At 37.7% G+C, this 19,259-nt stretch overlaps 2 protein-coding genes across 2 annotated transcripts in view; both read right to left on the reverse strand.

The window, feature by feature from the left end:
• Positions 1 to 19,259, reverse strand: part of LOC133519807 (phosphatidate cytidylyltransferase, photoreceptor-specific) — a 51,089-nt gene that overhangs the window by 13,013 nt on the left and 18,817 nt on the right. Inside the window, exons 5-6 of the mRNA XM_061853918.1 lie at positions 9,676 to 9,868; positions 921 to 1,087 (exon numbers count right to left, since the gene is read on the reverse strand). Coding sequence (XP_061709902.1) covers positions 921 to 1,087; positions 9,676 to 9,868 — 360 coding nt within the window. The remainder of the gene's footprint in view (positions 1 to 920; positions 1,088 to 9,675; positions 9,869 to 19,259) is intronic.
• Positions 9,875 to 19,004, reverse strand: LOC133519806 (lipase 3-like). Its single transcript, XM_061853917.1, has one exon. The coding sequence runs from the start codon at positions 15,176 to 15,178 to the stop codon at positions 13,799 to 13,801; it is 1,380 nt and encodes a 459-aa protein (XP_061709901.1). The 5' UTR covers positions 15,179 to 19,004; the 3' UTR covers positions 9,875 to 13,798.

Below are 19,259 nucleotides of genomic sequence, written 5' to 3' on the forward strand. Positions count from 1 at the left end.
GATAGGCTATGTAAAATTAGGTAACATGATGGTTAGGATGTATAATTTTTAGGCCTAAAATAGTTTGCCCTAAAAATAATTATGCTACATAACATTAGCATTAGGATAAACACTCAATATGGAAAGTGCCATTAGGGAAAAACATATTATGACAAAAAATCGGCCATTTGGTAATAGGGAAACCAAAATTAGGGTACACGAGTGTTAGGACAACTGATCATTATGAAAAACAATATTAGGGAATGCAAAGATAGGAGAAAAAACTTTAAGGATACAGATATAGATCCCGTTATAATTTTCGGTTAATTTAAGTTTTTAAGCCGCGAGTATTATGGTATCATAGACAAATATGAAATATGAAATGGATGAACCTTGATCGTGTGTTCTGCGCTAAAATATTACCTTCATTTAAAGGGATATCCAGATACGTACATATGACACGAAAAGTACAAGCCGATCCGGTCATTAAAATTCATACCTATAAATAGCGTAATCACAAACGTTAATAGCGTTTCGTCGGTTGCATTACGAGTATATACATGCGTATGCATTATTAGTACAGTTGTATCAATAACTTTGTGTTTTTATGTATCCTGCTGAAAAAACACTTTTTCGTTTCGCTTTCAAGTGTAATCATCTGAATTAATGTCTACTATAAATAATCTGGTACTAACATACTCGCCAGTAGGGAACTAAGCCTTATGTCAGACAAACGCACTCATGCTAACTATACGAGTATATGTGGTAAACCAGTGGAATCTTTGTTTGACCGACAAAAATATCTGCACGGCTAACACGAGGACAAATCGTCTCGACCTGATTTTTGAAGGGGAAGGACAACGCGTCATTTTTATTAATCATCATCATCTTTCCATGCAGACGAAGTCGCGGGCAGAACCTAGTTTAAAATAAGTACTCACCACAAGTCCGAAAACAACAGTGGAGAACCCGCCTCCAATGAAGCCCTCCCACGTCTTCTTGGGGCTGAGCTTGATGAGCGGCGTCTTGCCGAAGAAGAAACCGAACACGTATGCCATCACATCGTTGCAAATGATCATGGATACTGGCACTATGAACCAGATTAGGCCTGCGGAGGGACAAGCAGAGATACTGTTATTCTTTTGTAGGTATTGTGCAGGCTGTGGCAGTCCCTTAAAGATCCTTCGGTTGCGTTGGTTCCAAAGGCATTAAATATGTCCATTCAACCATTAATAAATGTATTGTGCCGCCTAAGAAGGTTCGTTAGTGGTACACAGGCGCAAAAGATATGCATGCCTGGTCCATTAAATTTGTGAACAACGTACATGCGTCTAGTCTTATAACCGGGGATAAATGAGAGCGTCATGCGTACCAAACATAGTGCGGCGCCTTAGTGCGTGGCGATCTCAATATTGTTATCTACGGTTTGGCAAACTTGTTTGAATAACCTTCAATAATACCCCAAAGTTAATAACAAACTAAGCGTTGACGGTCATTAAAAAGCGGTAAATATTCAAGGTCAAAAGACATGCTATACAAGCAAGATAATTTGTGGTCGACTGTGGACCGCTGCATTCTAGGACGTGACATATGCGCATTGCCGAGCAGATGAACTGATCATCATGTCCTGTAACTTCGTTTCCTTTTTTACGAAGGATAAGGATAATTTATCATATCGGGCTCGGTGGATCAAGTATTTTTTTTGTTATTATATCTACAGTCCCATCAGATTCAGCCAGGAACAATAGTACTAGTAGGGCAGTTAGAAAAAAATCTGTTTTGCCATTTATGGAAAACAGCTTATAACCACCACAGAAATGTATTATTGGTTAATTTACTTAAATACCGTAAAGCCAAAGTTTGTAGTTTCTCAAGGAACGTAACCAATTAACCACAGAAATCAGGTGAATTCTACATTGAATGAATGAAGCTACGTTAGGCGATCCAAACGGCAATGCCAGTGCCTATTCCATTATGTGTTAACGAGCAATAGTCGCCTTGTAATAAGCAACCTGACCGAATCCGACGCACAATCAAGCAATCAATTTGAATCGTTTTGCCGTCCGTTAACCTACTTGTGATTGTGACTGCTGCTTGGTTTTACGCCTATTCACTGCTAATTTAGTATTAAAAGTATGTTGCATTTATATTTCATTTTTAATACGAATGTATTCCTTAGGTAGTCAAATGGGAAAGATAACTACGGAACTTTAATAACCGTTGCTGGTCGTACCATGCAAAATTGAGGCTTCTGTACCTTCATACGGGACTCCCTCTGGTCGCATAAAAACTTTTGTCATATTTTTAATTGTCATAACACTTTATGCATAAAATTGTAAGTCATAAAAATCTTTAGTCAGAATTATTCCCGAGCATAACTGGGTTTTTTTCGTAAATGAGTTGTCATAATTTTTATAGTCATCGATTTAATTCGCATAAAATTTTAGGTTAGGTTCGTTAGGTACCAGTGGCGGATCGTTCAAAGCACTCGATTCCCACCGGCTTGTCTAATTTCAGCCCGTTGAGTACTTTCACGATCGGTACATGGAGAAAAGGAAAGTAGTAGTTCCGGGTTCCCTACGAATATTTGTGACGCTCCGCCACTGTTAGGTATGCACAAAAAATATATGACAAAGTTGCTATGTATGTCATCAAATATTATGGCTAAAAATTTATAACACAATATAATATGACTTTTCATTTGTATGCGCAATGATAATAATGACACAAGTTGTTATGCGTATCAAAGATATGACTTAAACTTGTATGCAACCCAATATGGACCCCCCCCCCCCCCCCCCCCCCCTTCATACAGTACAAAAAATAAATCCGATATTTATTTTGGTACAATGCCATCAGATACATCGGAGCGGCCAAGGTGTTCACAAATATATGAACAAAATGTCTACTATCAAGACGTTAAAGTGCATCTTCAGATATTTTAGATCACATTGGCCGCTCCGATATGTCTGTTGGCTTATAGAAATTGACACGAATAGTACAATTTAGTATAGATGTTGTAACTGAAATAAAACTTTTTATCAATCGTGTACTTCTGTACTTTGGAAGGTCACTTCCCGCTACTCAATGTACCTACCTAGGTTTGACAACTTTCTTTGTGTACGAAAATCTAAAAACGATTAGACCATTTTCAATAACAATTTAAAAGTAAATAGTAGTCAATGAGATATTTAGTACATTACGATACAAGTGCGAAAAATAGGAAATTCGAAACGAGTGGCGATAAATTAAAACACGACTGAAGGGAGTGTTTTAAATCGACACGAGTTGCGAATTACCTATTCGCACATGTATCGTACAACGTTTTACGGTACATAAGGCCCTTTAAATGTTCGACACAGTAACGTAATATGCAAATTTTCGCACTAGTGCTATAAAGTAGCACCATATGTACTGTAAAAATACTTTTCTGCAAGGAATCCGTAACAAACTTTCATATTAGAGGATCACGCGCTGGTTGAGCTAAAAATACTTCGTGTTCATGAAAATATAGTTTTACTACGCATTGTTCGAGCGTTGCCGTTGGGGCATTCCCTGTTCTATAGAATTTGAAACAATTACGTTGGCTTCACGACAGAATAGCATATTATTTACTATCGTTAGGTTGCATTTTACTACTTAATAATCGCATGCATGCGTTTAAATTATGTTTTAAAGAGCATATGGTGCTATTATGCCATACTAGTGCGATAATTAGCTCTTTATATGCCTACGTCGAAAATGAAAGGGCCATATGTACTGTAAAACATTGTATTGTACGGTACACGTGCGAACAGGTAATTCGCAACTGGCGTCGAATTAAAACACTCCCTTTGGTCGTGTTTAACACCACTATTTGCGCATTTTCTATCTTTTCGCACTTGTATCGTAATCTATGTCTATATTCCATTGGGGGTTCTACATTACAGCGAGAAGTATAGCGTGTTATATCAAATGTTTGTAGTTCGAATGCGGCTCTTGGTCACTGGTCTTCAATTTTTACAATCTATAAACGGATGAAGTGTATTTGAACAAGTTTGTTGATAAAATTACAAAACTACGTAGTGTCCTATTTTAAACCCAAGTTTATTTTTAAATCATCGACCCAGATTAACGGACCAGATCCTAATTAAAGGTAAGCATTTGTCCTTTACTGTGTTTTAGTTTGACCCTAATCCACGCGAGTAAGTATGGTGGGGTTTGCGGACCGATATTTGCGAGCCGCATTCGGCTTTATTGGTTTCATTTAAGGCTTTTCTATGTAGCACCCTAAAAAGAGTGCGAGATACCCCGAAAAAACTAGGAACTAATCCTACTTTTTTTTATAACCTAAATTGTGTCCCACTACTGAGCAAAGGCCTCCCCTGTCTTCCGCCACTTGTCACGGCTTCGTGCATGCTCCCCGCCAGTCGCCACAAAATGTGTCCAAGTCGTCTCGCCATCTCTTTTTTGGCCAGCCTCTGCCTCGGGTGATCTGTGGTGCCCATTCGGTCGCTATTTTGGCCCATCTGTCCAAGTGAATGCTACAGATGCGTCCTGCCCAATCCCATTTGAGTTTGGCGTCCTGCACACCCACATCCGCGATACCAGTTTTGGAGCGCAGCTCTGTTCTTTATCTGATCGATTCTACGGACTCCGAGTATGCTGCGCTCCATTGCTCGCTGGCCAATCTTGAGTCGGGACTTTTGAGCGTCTGTTAATGACCAAGTTTGGGCGCCGAAGGTTAAGATAGGCAGGATACACATGTAGAAAAGTTTGCGTTTTAGTGCCAGAGGAAGGTTGCCCTTCATTAACGTCTTCATGGACCAGAAGCTCTTCCAGGCGTTTTCGATGCGTCGATCGATTTCCTTGGGCTGCCTGTTATCGAATAATGCTATCTGGTCCAGATAGGTGTATTCGTCAACATATTGTATATCCTGCCCATCTACCATGACCTCACGTTTCCTGACCGTAAACTTAGAGAAAGTAAATATAGCAAACCACACTACCAACAGTACAAAACTCGACACGTGTTACGCTCGTTATCAGGGTATGCTGGAGATGTTGCATGATGTTGATGATTATATTTCCGTAAAGTAGCGCCTGATTCAATATTACTATTTAAATCAATTAAGTTAAAAAGTAAATATACCTACATGTTCGTGTTACCGCTGGGTGAACAGTTGACGTCAAAGATATGTTTATATTTTTCGCCTTATAACTAAGGATTAAGGTACAAAAATGTAAACACATGTTTGACGTTCGTACGCCCTGAAAAGCGAAAATCGATGTGTTGAATATGTCTCTATCAATGAGACTTCGCCGTAAACGACGTGAGAATAGAGACAAAAATCCCTTATATTAACAAACCGAAACAAGAAAATCGTGTAACAAATCTCGAGTGCTAAAATTAAACCCCTGTGCGAAGCCCGTATATTATTGAGCAAGTTAGCACGCCCTACATTCGCCTAAGCCCGCCCTACATACTCTGAAAGGCTTCGCGGCCCTAACAATGCCGAGCGAGGTTGTTTATCTTGCGACGCATCAGGACGTGTTTAGACAGGTCTGTTGAATAGTGTATTCTAGGTGTTGATGGGTTGAATGGACATTCTTTGCTGTAGTTCTGTTGTGTACATTAATATTTTATTTTATTACTTAATCTTAGTGCTTTAGGTTTAGTTTTGCCAAGATTGTTTCCTAAAAATTATTTTAGATAAGCTGAGAAAATTATATACCTACGGCTACGGACACTTTTTGTATAACACACGTTATTTTTTTAAACACCTTTAATTTTAAGGGTGCATTCCTGAGCTCTAATTAAGTTACTTTCTCAAAGACACATTTTTTTTATCTAATAAGGCACCTATGAACTCTACTGTCCTAGCCTAGGGCTTGTTTGCATATTGATTGGTGTTCAGTATGAGTTTATACATTTGCTACTAAACGCAAGTACTATTTCGGAAGATCGATGTTCGAAATTATGATATTGATATATCAAAGTTTTCAATTGTTTGGTCACGTTAAATAGCATGCCCACGTTACACCAACGCTATATGCAGCATTTAATTACTTTTCACGAAAAAGGAATGAACTATGCCATTTATGTTCTTTATCTATACACATTTCATAAACCCTCTATGATGCCTTCAAAATCAGTAAATAATGGTCAACATTACGATAAACTGTTTTGTGACAACATATTTCTTATCTGTGATGATGTTGTAATTGCTTCATAACTACATCAAAATCGATTTGGTTATGACGTTCAAATTTGGAACATCTCTGAAAAAAAAAAAGATTCGATTTGACCTCTATTCTAATATGAGTCGAGATGCCTTTTTGTTCGAAATGAAATGTCAATTGCATACAATTTTGACATATCTCGCATTATAGTTTGTATCGAATGATACAGAAATAGGTCCCACACTCTAGTTTGTCTCTGAATTTAAAAAAAAAACTACGAATGCGTAACATGCGTGAAATTGCATGCGTTTAATTAGTTTTAAGTATAAAATGATTTTGTTGTTTTTACTATACTAAAGTATAGCAAAAGTTTCGCGTAAAATGAGCGATAAAAATATTACGGTGACGCCACCACATATACGCGAGTTTCGCCAAGAGAGCGACGATGCCCCAACGTTAGCTGTAATTTTAGGTTAGTGATTATATAATAGAAAGTTTATAATATGTGTGTAAATAATATAGTGTATGCAACTGTACATAATTTAATAAAAACCCTTTGCAAATAAACGACAACAAACACCATTACCAATCGAGATAATTATCAAGTGCTTTTTGATAAGATATTTCTCGTGACAATTATTTGCATTATTGTTGTACATGACCAAATACGCAGCATCAAAATTAATGTACCTATTAATATTTTACGTCTAATAAAATCAAGCAGGCATCAAATGTTCGGTACATCGTATGGTGAATCATAATCACCAAGTTATGTTACGTAATATTGATTATTGAAGAAACAGGAGCAACAAGTCAGAAACCGGAACGTCTGGTAATCACGTACTTAAACGGTATAAAAAAATAATTTAGACCATTATATTATACCTTCTACATTGGTCCAACGTAATCGAAGCGAAAAGGGGTCGAAAATAGGTTGCGTTCATATTAGCCTATTTCGGCTCATGCGGATAAGGGAAAAAAGGGATATAAATTTAAAGTCGGTTACGTTCTAAGAATTAACTTACTTATTATGGTTAAGGGGCCTGTTGGACTACTTGTTCTTGTTGTTTTGCGTATTTACTATATATCTAAAGACAGAACGGACAATCCTTAATCAACAAAGAAGAATAAATTAACGTACACTTTCAATCAATCATCCCACGATACCTACTGTTGGAGTTCATTAACCGATAACTTTATCAACGTAGGTATAATTAGCGGTCATAATGAGTCATTCGGACAGGTTAAACAGTATCAACAAGTAAGATGACCTATTATTGATTGTAAGGTAAAGCATTGTACTCGTAGTGGCAAGTTTAATTATACTTAATTCATGTATGTATTTGAATGAAGGTACAATATAGGTACGATGTGACGATAAAGACGGGACTGGATAGCTTAGATTTAGAATTAAAACTTATTCAATACAATACAAATCAGCTTCATGCAGTCAAGCCTTCAGCCAATCCGTAACAAGTTTGTGTGTGACAATTTTAAATCTAAAAGTAAATATAGATGAGATCGGTAAAGGACGGTGCTATAAGCTCTCAAGTAATCTGTTTCGCCTAGGACAATACCAAATATGTCGTCTCTAATAGTGCTACTGCTATAATATTATCGACGAACACGTGAAAACTACTTGTTTGGACTGAACTTTTGCCTGGATGACAAATGATTGAGCATTATTCACGCATGTCGCACAACCGTTTTGCATGATAAATGGTCGACGCGTCAACGCGGTAGGCGAGTATAGTGTGACGTCAAGTACTTCATGCAATTAAGGGAGATGGTTATGGTTATTGGTTCCGGTTTCCGTATTTACATAGTAGGTTACTAAATTCTGTTACTGTAATAATCTTTATCTACATAAAATATACGAACGAGAGTTGAATAAATGAAGTACACAAAATCAGGAATTACATATGACAATATCATTCAAAATGGCCTCCTCTGTCCTTGACACAGGCCCTCAAACGACGAGGCCAATCATCAATAGCGGCACGCACGATTGTCATGTCTAATTCCGTCACTGTCTTAACTATGGCCCGCTTGAGGGAGTCAAGATTTGTTCAAGGTTTAGCACAGGCTTTCTCTTCAATAACCTGCCATATGGCATAATCCAGGAGGTTAAGGTCCGGGCTGGAGGACGGCCAGTCTTCGTGGGCTATTAAAGTCAATTTTGTTTCTTCTAAACCACGCTTGAGTTGTTTTTGTCGTATGTGCAGGAGCTGAGTCCTGTTGAAAGACCCATGGCTGGTTTTGAAATAAGGTGTGGCTTAAGGGCTTCACTATTGGTTCGAGAACGGTTTCCTGGTAAACTTTGGTCCCAGTTTTCACACCTTTTTCACAGAAATGAACCTGTGTTAAGCCCTGAGTATACACCCAGCCAAATTATCACATAAGAGGGATAATGGCCTCGTTGCACTCTCGGTACAGCCGCAATCGCCTCTTGACTGTCATTCTGGCAGTTACAACATTCTTCAATAGTAAATTTTTTTCATCTGTAAATAGTATTTTTCGGTGGCCATTTTGTGCGTACCGCTTCATTAGCACGCGACTTCTCTCTAGCCTCATAGTCTTTAATCGTCCATTAAGCAAACGACCTTTTTGTTTGCGGTAAGCGTGTAGTCCAAGGTCTTCATTGATCACTTTTTTAGGGAGCTTCTCTTCACAGACATCTATATTGCCAACAAGTTTTGCTTCCGGACGAGGTTTCTTGCAATTCTCGCCTTCACTGCCTTTATTAGAGCTGGGGTCCGAACGGTGCGTGGTCTTCCAGACCTCTTGCGGTCATCGAAGCTCTGTGTACTATTGTATCCATTCATTGTGCGATAAACAAATTCTTTGTTGATTTTTAGGTTTTCATGCAACTTCAAAATCATGTTTGGCGGGTGCCCACATTTGTGCAACTGCGATACGATTCTCTTTTAGGCCCCAATTCATTATAGATACGACGAGATAAGCGTTATGTGTGGTATATAATTATATTAATTATAGCTCACAAATCCACCACATTATGTAATTTTTTATTTTTTCGGTAGCATTTGTTTTAACGGAAATAAAGAGGTTGCAAATCGAGTAACAGAACTTAGTAACCAACCAAGTAGGCCGTAAATATCGGACCATTGTCTGAAGACCAACGGTGTAAGCCATGGGGAAACAATTTTCAGGTTTTGGTTTTTATTTAGCCCACGCTTTCAGTAGATCAGTAGTATGTCATCAATATACAAATATTTTTATCAGGAAAGTGATTCATAGGACTTTGACCTTGAAATAGGTAAGAGTAGTGAAAGAGGTAAAACGCTTCAAGAGCGACTGTACGAACTATATGAACCGGTGCTACTTACATCACTAGGATTCATAGAACTGACCTTCAAATATGTTCTGTATGATGAGGTAGCTCTACGTGACAACGATGAGCGGCGCCACGTGGGTTCATGCAAACAAGCTGAACTGCCGCATGAACCATACAAAGCCCACGCGGTACAGGCTGAACGAGATGAGGCGGCTGTACATCACTAAGATTAATCTCACCTTCAAATATGTTCTGTATGATGAGGTAGCTCTGCGTGACCACGATGAGCAGCGCCACGTGGGTCCACGCGAACAGGCTGAACTGCCGCATGTAGTAGCGCTTCACGAGCGACAGCACGAACCAGACGAAGCCCACGCAGTACAAGCTGAACGAAATGAAGCGGTGGTACGTCACCAGGAAGTGGAGGTAGTCCTGTGGACAAACAGGATATTGCGTTATTCTTTAGCTACTGCTAGCAGTTACTACAGTATATTAAAAATTAAAAGGCAAGATTCCAAGAGACGGATAGGCTATGAGTATGAGGTTAGTGAGAAAAGGGCAACCTATGAAGTCATCAGATGCATTATCTACAATTAATGGTTGGAAGTGTTGGATCTTAGCGTGTATCATGCTGAAAAATATGAGTTGTACACTTGTCCTACTTATAAATGAAATAATATAAGTTCCTCGTCTTGATTAACACGTGTATATGTGTATTATTAAAACACAATTTAACTTCGGCCTACTCCCCTAAGGTAGTAAAATGAAGGGGTAAAACTTATCTAGGAACCATACAATATGAAGCCTAATTACGTACACAAGGCTTACAATAATATAACCGCTAACAGAAAACGCACAAATTAAGTAGGTCACAAAATTATATCTACCCAATCTAGCAAATTGCTTTTAAACGACCGGGCGTCGTCCTTCGGATAGATGACATTATATATTATACGTAATGGAAAATACCAAAAAGGTTAGTAGGTAAATAATTGTCTGATATTTTGAATTTATATTAGGTACCTAACTAAGTACCTATTAAGTTGCAAACATTGTAGTACCAAGAACCAAGGAATACTTATATAAAACGTAGCATGTTGTGGTAATTTAAATCATAGGAGTTCATAGGAGTTTGTACACAGAACTTGGCACACATAGACCTCAATTATTTTGGCGGTTGGCTATCATTTCACATTTATGTTTATGATATGATATCATTCCTGAATTAGGTCATAAGTTCTGTCACAAAAGTTTTGACTGAGATCATTTTATACAAACCTTTTAATAAAAAAAGTTTGCCATGATTTGAAAGGTTGTTTTATACTGATAAAATCGTTATAAGTTTAAAATTTATATCGCGTCTTTAATTACCACTTATTTCTTTGGGAACGTCGTTAGACGCAAATACGCGGCTGGATTGCGGACAATTACACTTTACAAAAGGGAGTAAAAATCAGTGTCACATTAGTAAAATAGGTACAACTGTTTATTTTTATGAACCTACTTTATTAGAACGTTATTTTATCATCAGCATTTAGTTCTCCGATAAGTCTGTACTTCAGCTATTACCCTTCAAACTTAGGGTACTTTTCAATGACGCGCTCGTGTCTAGATCAGGATCACAGATTATAATTAAACATGCCAGAGTAATGTTTTTATTTATGCGTAATTTTATTCGGTAAATATTATCAGTTTTACGAACTTACACCCACTTTTCACATGAATAAGAATAAGAAAAAAACAAGGCTGACACACATTTTTATTGAAATTTCGGCAATATCCTTCGTCATATCGAGATTATACTAATAATCAGTCGAATAGCAATAGGCAGACTGATTATAATAATATGATAAGTAATCAATGTAATCACATTCTGCAATTATTTTATATACCTACCTATGGATCTAAAAGGCTCTACCATAAATTATAAACGACTGAGTTTTGCGACATCACCTTAAGAGGGAAATACCACGGGACCACGTGATCGTTCATACAAAAAGAGAAAACTTTATTCCACCATTAAATATTTTCCACTGTCCATGATTTTTAGTATTGACCACAAACTCACCTGATGGGAAGTGATGATGCGGTCTACGATGGAGCACGCTTACCTATAAGATACCTATTTGCTTTTGCCTTGCAGAAATACAGATTATGACAACAAGAGTACAGAGTATCTTATTGACACAATGAATAAATTAATAGTTTAATAAACACTAGAAACAAGCTTTTATAAATGCACGTAAAAAGTCACTCACATGTGCAAACACGACTATGATACGATATTCCATCATGGAATGCCAGTGCCTATCTTCCGGCTTCATCATTAGACCTTGAAACCTAATCGTGGTCAAAGTTCATTACAAGACTTTTCTAACAAATCCAAACACAGCTATGATACGATGTTCCATCACGAAGTTCCAGTTCATATCTTCCGACTCCATCATCAGACCAGTTCGACAGTACCATATTATTGTATTGTCATCAGAACTACATACAGCTGCCAATTTTCATGACGCTACTATCCTGGGAAGATGGTTAAATTAGTTACCTTAGATTCCATTACATTGTTACCTGTATGTAACAATGTAATGGAATAAGTCGACCTAATAAAAGCGTGTTAAAAACTAGGTTTTTTTCTAAATTTGTAATACATTTTTTTAAAGCGAAACCTATAAACCTAGAATATATTATGCTGAAGCGATCGACACCAAAATCATAGTGATTTGTTAAGATTTAGTTAGTGGAAAACGTTATCTCCCAAAATGGAATTTCAGAAGAAAAAGTACGGTTATTTCGCTAGGATCGTAAAGCTATTTTTCCCTCTTAAGAAATATAGTAATTTAAAGTATGCCTTTTTTCTTACATCTACCTTACTTATGAACTTTGAACGGCGTAGCAACTTATCCTTAATAAATAATATGTTAACCAGTAAATAAACAATTTCAAAAAGATTAAGATTCGGCTTGTATTGGTGTCGTATTCGGATTGTAGTCCAAATTTTGCCGAGTCCATAAAGAACTGTTAGTTAGTCTCAAGACACGATTTCATCTGACTATTAGTAACACTTAAACAAGTAAACAGTTTCTAGAAATTAATTAAAACCTATTCATAGATTATGTATATTAAACCTATTTTGTCCAGGTTTTCTCGGGGGGCTACAGTATGGGGTTCTTCAAAAAAGGAGTGTGAGTCAGAAACCCACACGTAACACCTCTGCAGTTGCAGGCGTCCATAGGGTACGGTGACTGCTTACCATCAGGCGGGCCATAGGTATGCTTGTTTGCCACCGAGGTGATATAAAAAAACTGCCAATGACATTCATGTTTTTTCTAATCAACGATTGCAAGAACAAATGCTATGCCGTACCAGCGTATGCTAGTTGTTTGTGTTGTGTGTCATGTTACAGCATGTATTGATACAATGTTCTGAACGACGTTGCCGTGATTACTTTTTCGCACTATGTAAACATGACTGGGCTCTATAACTATAGACTGTATGAATATCATTAGCGAAATCAATCTACAAACGAATACAATATTTAAATACATGAATAAATATTCAACTGTCATTTTATTGTACGTGGCAATATTATTAAATCTATAACAAAAAGACTACGAAGTGTAATAATTGACGAGACTATTAACATTAAAACACTAAAAAGTACGTAAGTACCTTAACCTTTTAACCGCTTAGAATTTTTCATCGAGCGTGCTCGTGTAGCCGCGGGTACGAAGTTACACGAAATTTTGTCTTATTTATCAGACTGCGGCGAAATGAGCTGGATATTGTATATCTTATATATCAGACTACGGCGGTTAAAAGGTTAAATTCGTCTAAAAGCTAGCTTTGTACTGACATTGAAGTGATATAGGTTGAAGTAGCTCCATTCGCTTCATAATTTTTACAGGATTTTCACATTTATAGTGGCACTTCCACATTCTGCCACTGTAAACTATGTGCAAAGTTAGCTTGGTCCGACTCAATGTACTTATATGTGAAACCTTAGGAGAAGCTAATCCATATCGATCATTATCATCATTACACGCCCACGAAGTCACGGGCAGACACTAGTTAACTAGTAAATCCATTAAATAATTACAAATTTAATATTTAGATTAAATACAATCGTGAACAAAAGTATTGAACATGACTTTTAAAAGTAACTTTCGAATAAATAATTATTTATTTCCTAATTTCCATAAACTCATGTCAATGTCGTAAACCACACGTGGGTAAACGAACTTTTGCTCCTCGTAGGTAGGTACTTCAATTTACTTACGTCTATCGAAAATTTTCGAGTTTTTTTTATATAAATAGGTATGACATTTCATTTATTTTCACCAAGACTATTCAAAAATACTAAAACTGAGATAACATTATTTTAATTCGTTTGTAAATTGTATCTTTCACATTTTTTCCTAGTACGTAGTCGAGATGGGTAATCTGTTGATGCTCTATTTTGTAAGTATCGAAAACGTTCGGCAAATAGTACGATAGCTTTTCGACGTCGCGGACATCTGATAGCCAGTCCGCATCACTATAAATCAGAGCCACGGGCGTTCTTACATTCGTTAATTCATAATTCGGAGGTTCTTGGAATCCATATCTTCGTATATTTTCAGTGACACCATAATCGAATCTTCTAAATTTTCCCGAAACGATTTGCTGTGCATAGTGAATACTTTGTTTCAGCGATGAACCAGCCGACGCGTGACCTAGGACAACTGGTAAAACTGACGCGTTCATAGCGTTTAAGTTGAACCCAGCGGTAAAGAGTAGAAAGTTAACACAGAGTAATTTGTGTAACGGCCCAACAGTGTCGCCACAAGATTGTCTCATGTACATTTCTCTGCCTTCTCTCGATGAGAATTTATCCACCAGTCCGGGCACGGACACAAGTCCACGAAGAATAGGAGACTGGGCGTTATATATGAAAGCGACTGGAGCTAAGGCAATCATAAGGGATACTTTGTCATTATACCCCGATCTCTCCGAACACATTACCCAGAAGCAGGTTGTGCCTTGCGAGTGCCCAATGTATTGTAAATTATCTTGGCTTGTAGCGTTCAAAGTGTAATCGATCATAGCTGGAAGGTCGAAGTATCCAATCTCGTGCCAGGAGAAATCCCAAAATTTTGCTTGAGATGATTTTAGTTGGGTGTGTCGTAAGGAATATTTGGTGCCGCGCGCATTACCCATCCATACATCGTAGCCGTCTTTTGCTAGCAAATATGCTATGCCACTTTCCGGTCCTGATACCACAAAGTCATCAGCACTTCCACTTAACCCATGCATCAGAAACACAACTGGACCGTCACCTGGTATTCTGAATAGTTTGAGAAGATATCCATCTTCTGTAACAGTCTCGTGAGTCTCCACTGGAAAACCATACTTCTCGATGATATGAATGCTACTGAGTCGCCAGTCTTTGTTTCGGAGGCCGAGGTTGTAATCTCTCACGAAACTAGCACGTTTAGAAGCTATGATATTATCTGTCAGGAGATTTTGAACGTTTCTATCGGTATCGAACGTCCATGCCACGGTCAGGATAACACTAGTCAGAAACCTGAGCATTTTCGCGAAGGTTTCTCCATCGATGTTATTGTTGAGAGTCTCTACAGGTTTGGTTAGGTTGCCTTTGAATGAATTTAATACCTGAGGCAACAACAGCTGAAGGAGTTGGCCGTGCGCCGAAGCAATGGAAAATATAACGATGCAAATTAATAATTTTTGGATCATTTTGACGACCAGCGCGCGCACTACCAAGATCCATATTAGACTGAATTGCCAAACATAAAAAAGCCTTGTAAGTCAGAAAAATAAATCGCTATATATGTATGTGTGCATATATTACTGTACGTACAACCTATGACGGCTAGGAGGGCCAAATATTAGGCTTAGCGCTTCCGCTTGTCTGACCTCGAAACAGGTCGCATATATATGATAATTATTAACACGTTTTTTTGCAGGAAGTTCTGTACTAAAATACTTTGTTATGTTCAATATTAAGGTTATAATTATAAATTATATAATCAATAAAAAAAAAACATTATTACTAATTACTAAATAAAAAATAAGGGGTGGAGCACGTGGCAATCAATTTGTGGTCACTGGTCAGTTAGTTTTTTTTTGCTTCCATTTCTTTATATAGTAAGATAGTTGCCGCATGTAGAATTTTAAAATAAATATTTTGAATATAGGAGCATATCAGTCAGACAAAATAAAAATAGTTAAAAATTGGATTGGAAATAACAAAAAGAGCCAACTCACTAGTAAGTATACCTCATACGAAAGACCTTTAAAACAATTGATAAAGCACTGTTCCTAAAACTATAAGAAGTACATAAGGCCTATTCTTGAATATGCTTACCAAATTTGGAGTCCATACTTTCAGAAGGATATGACTTTACTTGGAAATGTGCAACGCAGGTCAACCAAGATGGTGTATGGACTACGTAACAAACCATACGACCAAAGGCTTGCCAGTCTTGGTTTGACAACCCTGGAGCGAAGAAGACAGCGTGGTGACCTCATTGAAATTCAAGATCATACATGATTATTACGATTTACCTGAACTAAAGGACCTGTTTGTTATGAGCAAGAATCATCGTCTAAGAGGCCACAGCTTAAAGATTACTCGCGTTCCCAGCACAAGCAATCCTAGAAAACACTTTCTATCGAACCGCGTCGTGCGCGAGTGGAATAAACTACCACAAGCAGTAATAAATGCTCCTTCAGTGAATAGTTTTAAAAACAGACTTGACAAACATTTAAAATTACTAAAATGAACATTAACCGTACAAAAAAACAAGTGCAGTGATACGAGGGTTGATTGAAAAATTGGCGGCCCGGCCAATTAAAAAAAAAACTTTTTTCTTTTTTCTGCCGCCATTTTGAACTGTCATTATTCAACTGTCTTCCCGCGAAATTTCAATTGGCGTCTATATTTAAAAGCAATTTTACGGCATATTTAAAGTTACGTGTCGGTAGATATCGTGAAAATGGAGAAATTAGAGCAGCGTGCTGTGATTAACCTTTTGAACGCCACGCGTATCGTACGCGGCGCGTAATAGTGAACCTTGTCCGTACGCATGAAGATTGATATTGGGCTGTAGCCGCGCGCGTCATATGACGTCTTTGGCGGTCAAAAGGTTAAATACCTGCATAAAAAAAGGATTGACACCGAAGCAAATTTATGATGATATGAAAAGTACATTAGGGCAATCCTGTCCATCATATACGATGGTGAAAAAATGGGCAGCTGAATTCAAGCGTAGATGAGATAGTATCGCAGATGACAATGTGGCAATTATATGCGAAATGACAATGAAAGACTGGCGATTAAAGGTGCGGGAAATAGCTGACATCGTAGGCATCTCTTATGAGAGAACTCAAAATATTATGGCTCTCGTGAGTCTACCTATACCTAACTTAACTACCTAGTACCTATTTTTGTTTGTTGTTTTATAGACTGCAATTTATATACAATAAGGAAACTCCAGGTCTTAATTTAAGAAATATTCTTGTAAAATTGTTTGTAAACGACTGTGTGTTTCTTAATTCAATAAAAATAAATAAATAAATATTATAGTCAACAAATTAGGTTTTTCCAAGGTGTCGGCGAGATGGGTTCCGAGGCTTCTTTCAGTGGAACAAAAAATCGCTCACCGTACTAATTCACGGGACAGATTTGTAACTATGGACGAGACGTGGGTCCACCACTATACACCAGAGACCAAACAGCAATCGAAGCAGTGGGTTCGTCCTGGATCTCCGCCTCCCAAAAAAAGCCAAAGCAATTTTGTCGGCCAATAAAGTCATGGCATCTGTTTTCTAGGATGCAAAGGGAATAATAATGGTTGACTATCTCCAGAGAGGTAAAACTATAAATTCCGACTATTATTGCGAGTTATTACGCAGATTACGCGAGGCTCTGAAGATAAAAAGACCTGGAATGTTGACTAAGAAAGTTATCGTCCACCAGGACAATGCACGTGTTCACACGTCACTAAAACCGATGACGGAGATTGCCAAATGTGGGTTTGAATTATTGCCCCACCCACCCTATTCACCCGATTTAGCACCATCGGACTTTCATCTGTACCCCAATTTAAAAAAACATATAGGTGGTATGAAATTTTCAAGCAACGCCGAGGTCCAAGCTGAGGTGGATGCCTATTTTGAAGGTCTCGAGGAAAGCTTCTTCAAAAGTGGTGTAATGGCTCTAGAATCCAGATGGAACAAGTGCATTCAACTAGACGGGGACTATGTAGAATAATAAAAATAAATTAAAAAACCTCTGTATGTTTTTAATATTCAGGCCGCGAATTTTTCAATCCACCCTCGTATACACACATCAGCTTTCAGTGTATTAAACAATATAATAATTATGGCTTCCCTTTATCTTGCATAATATCGATTGTCCGAAATACACTTCGCATAGTAGCAGTATTCGCAGAAACATTTTTAACCGAATGATACTTTTGCATAATTGTATATTTAGCATAACTGTCATGCCGCACGACATTCATTTGGCAGAATATTGAATAGCAGAATAATAAGATCGTAGATTTTACTTTCGCAGAATTTCATGTAGCATAAATTACATTCCACCGAATTTGTAATGGCATACTGTTATTATCGCCGACTTTAATGTCGCAGAATTTTATGCAGCAGAATAAAAGTTCTGCCGAAATTGTTACCGCATAATACTCATGTCGCTGACAGTAATTTTGCACAATATAATGTAACAAAATAGTAGTTCGGCTGAATTTAATATGGCATAATTGTATCATAGCATAATGTAATGTAACGAACTGTTACCAATAAAGTTAGGTTACGTTAGAACAGCGACCTCTACAAAATAAGAACTGCTGCCAGAACTATAGGTAAAGTTAGGTTAGAAATGCGACCCCTACACAAAAGGAACTGTTATCAGAAGCGTAGGTTAAGTTAGAACTACGACCCCTATACAAAAGGAACAGCTGCTCGAACTGCAGGTTAGGTTAGAACTGCGAACCCTACAAAATAAGAACTGCTGCCAGAACTGTAAGTTAGATTAGGTTAGAACTGCGATCCCTACAAAATAAAAACCGCTGCCCGAACTGTAGGTTAGGTTAGAACTGCGACCCCTATACAAAAGGAACTGCTGCCAGAACTGTAGGTAGGTAACGTTAGAACTACGACCCCTATACAAAAGGAACAGCTGCTCGAACTGAAGGTTAGGTTAGAACTGCGAACCCTACAAAATAAGAACTGCTGCCAGAACTGTAGGTTAGATTAGGTTAGAACTGCGATCCCTACAAAATAAACACTGCTGCCAGAACTGTAGGTTAGGTTAGAACTGCGACCCCCTATACAAAAGGAACTGCTGCCAGAACTGTAGGTTAGGTAACGTTAGAACTGCGACCCCTACAAAATAAGAACTGCTGCCAGAACTATAGGTTAGGTTAGAACTGTGACCCCTACAAAATAAGAGCCGCTGCCAGAACTGTAGGTTAGGTTAGAACTGCGACCCCTACAAAATAAGAACTTCTGCCAGAACTGTAGGTTGGGTTTAAATAGCGACCCCTGAATGAATGAATGAATGAAATGAATGAATGAATGAATGAAAGTTTCACAAGAACATATGGTACATTAGATATCATTAACATTGTTGACCCTTGATATGCTCGGCCCTAGGGCATGTGAAAATTATTTGTATTGACACAGTTTATGCATGTCAAAGTAAAATACGTTACATAAATGTCGTCTTTCCTAAAATATTATCAAATACAAACATTAAATTATTAAATACAGACGTCAAGTTTTAAGTCTCAGT

Source organism: Cydia pomonella, chromosome 7 (genome assembly GCF_033807575.1).
Source record: "Cydia pomonella isolate Wapato2018A chromosome 7, ilCydPomo1, whole genome shotgun sequence".
Taxonomy (NCBI): Eukaryota; Metazoa; Arthropoda; class Insecta; order Lepidoptera; family Tortricidae; genus Cydia; species Cydia pomonella.

Coding starts and splice junctions, on each gene's coding strand:
- LOC133519806 (XM_061853917.1), bottom strand. CDS start 15,178: ATGATCCAAAAATTATTAATTTGCATCGTTATATTTTCCATTGCTTCG.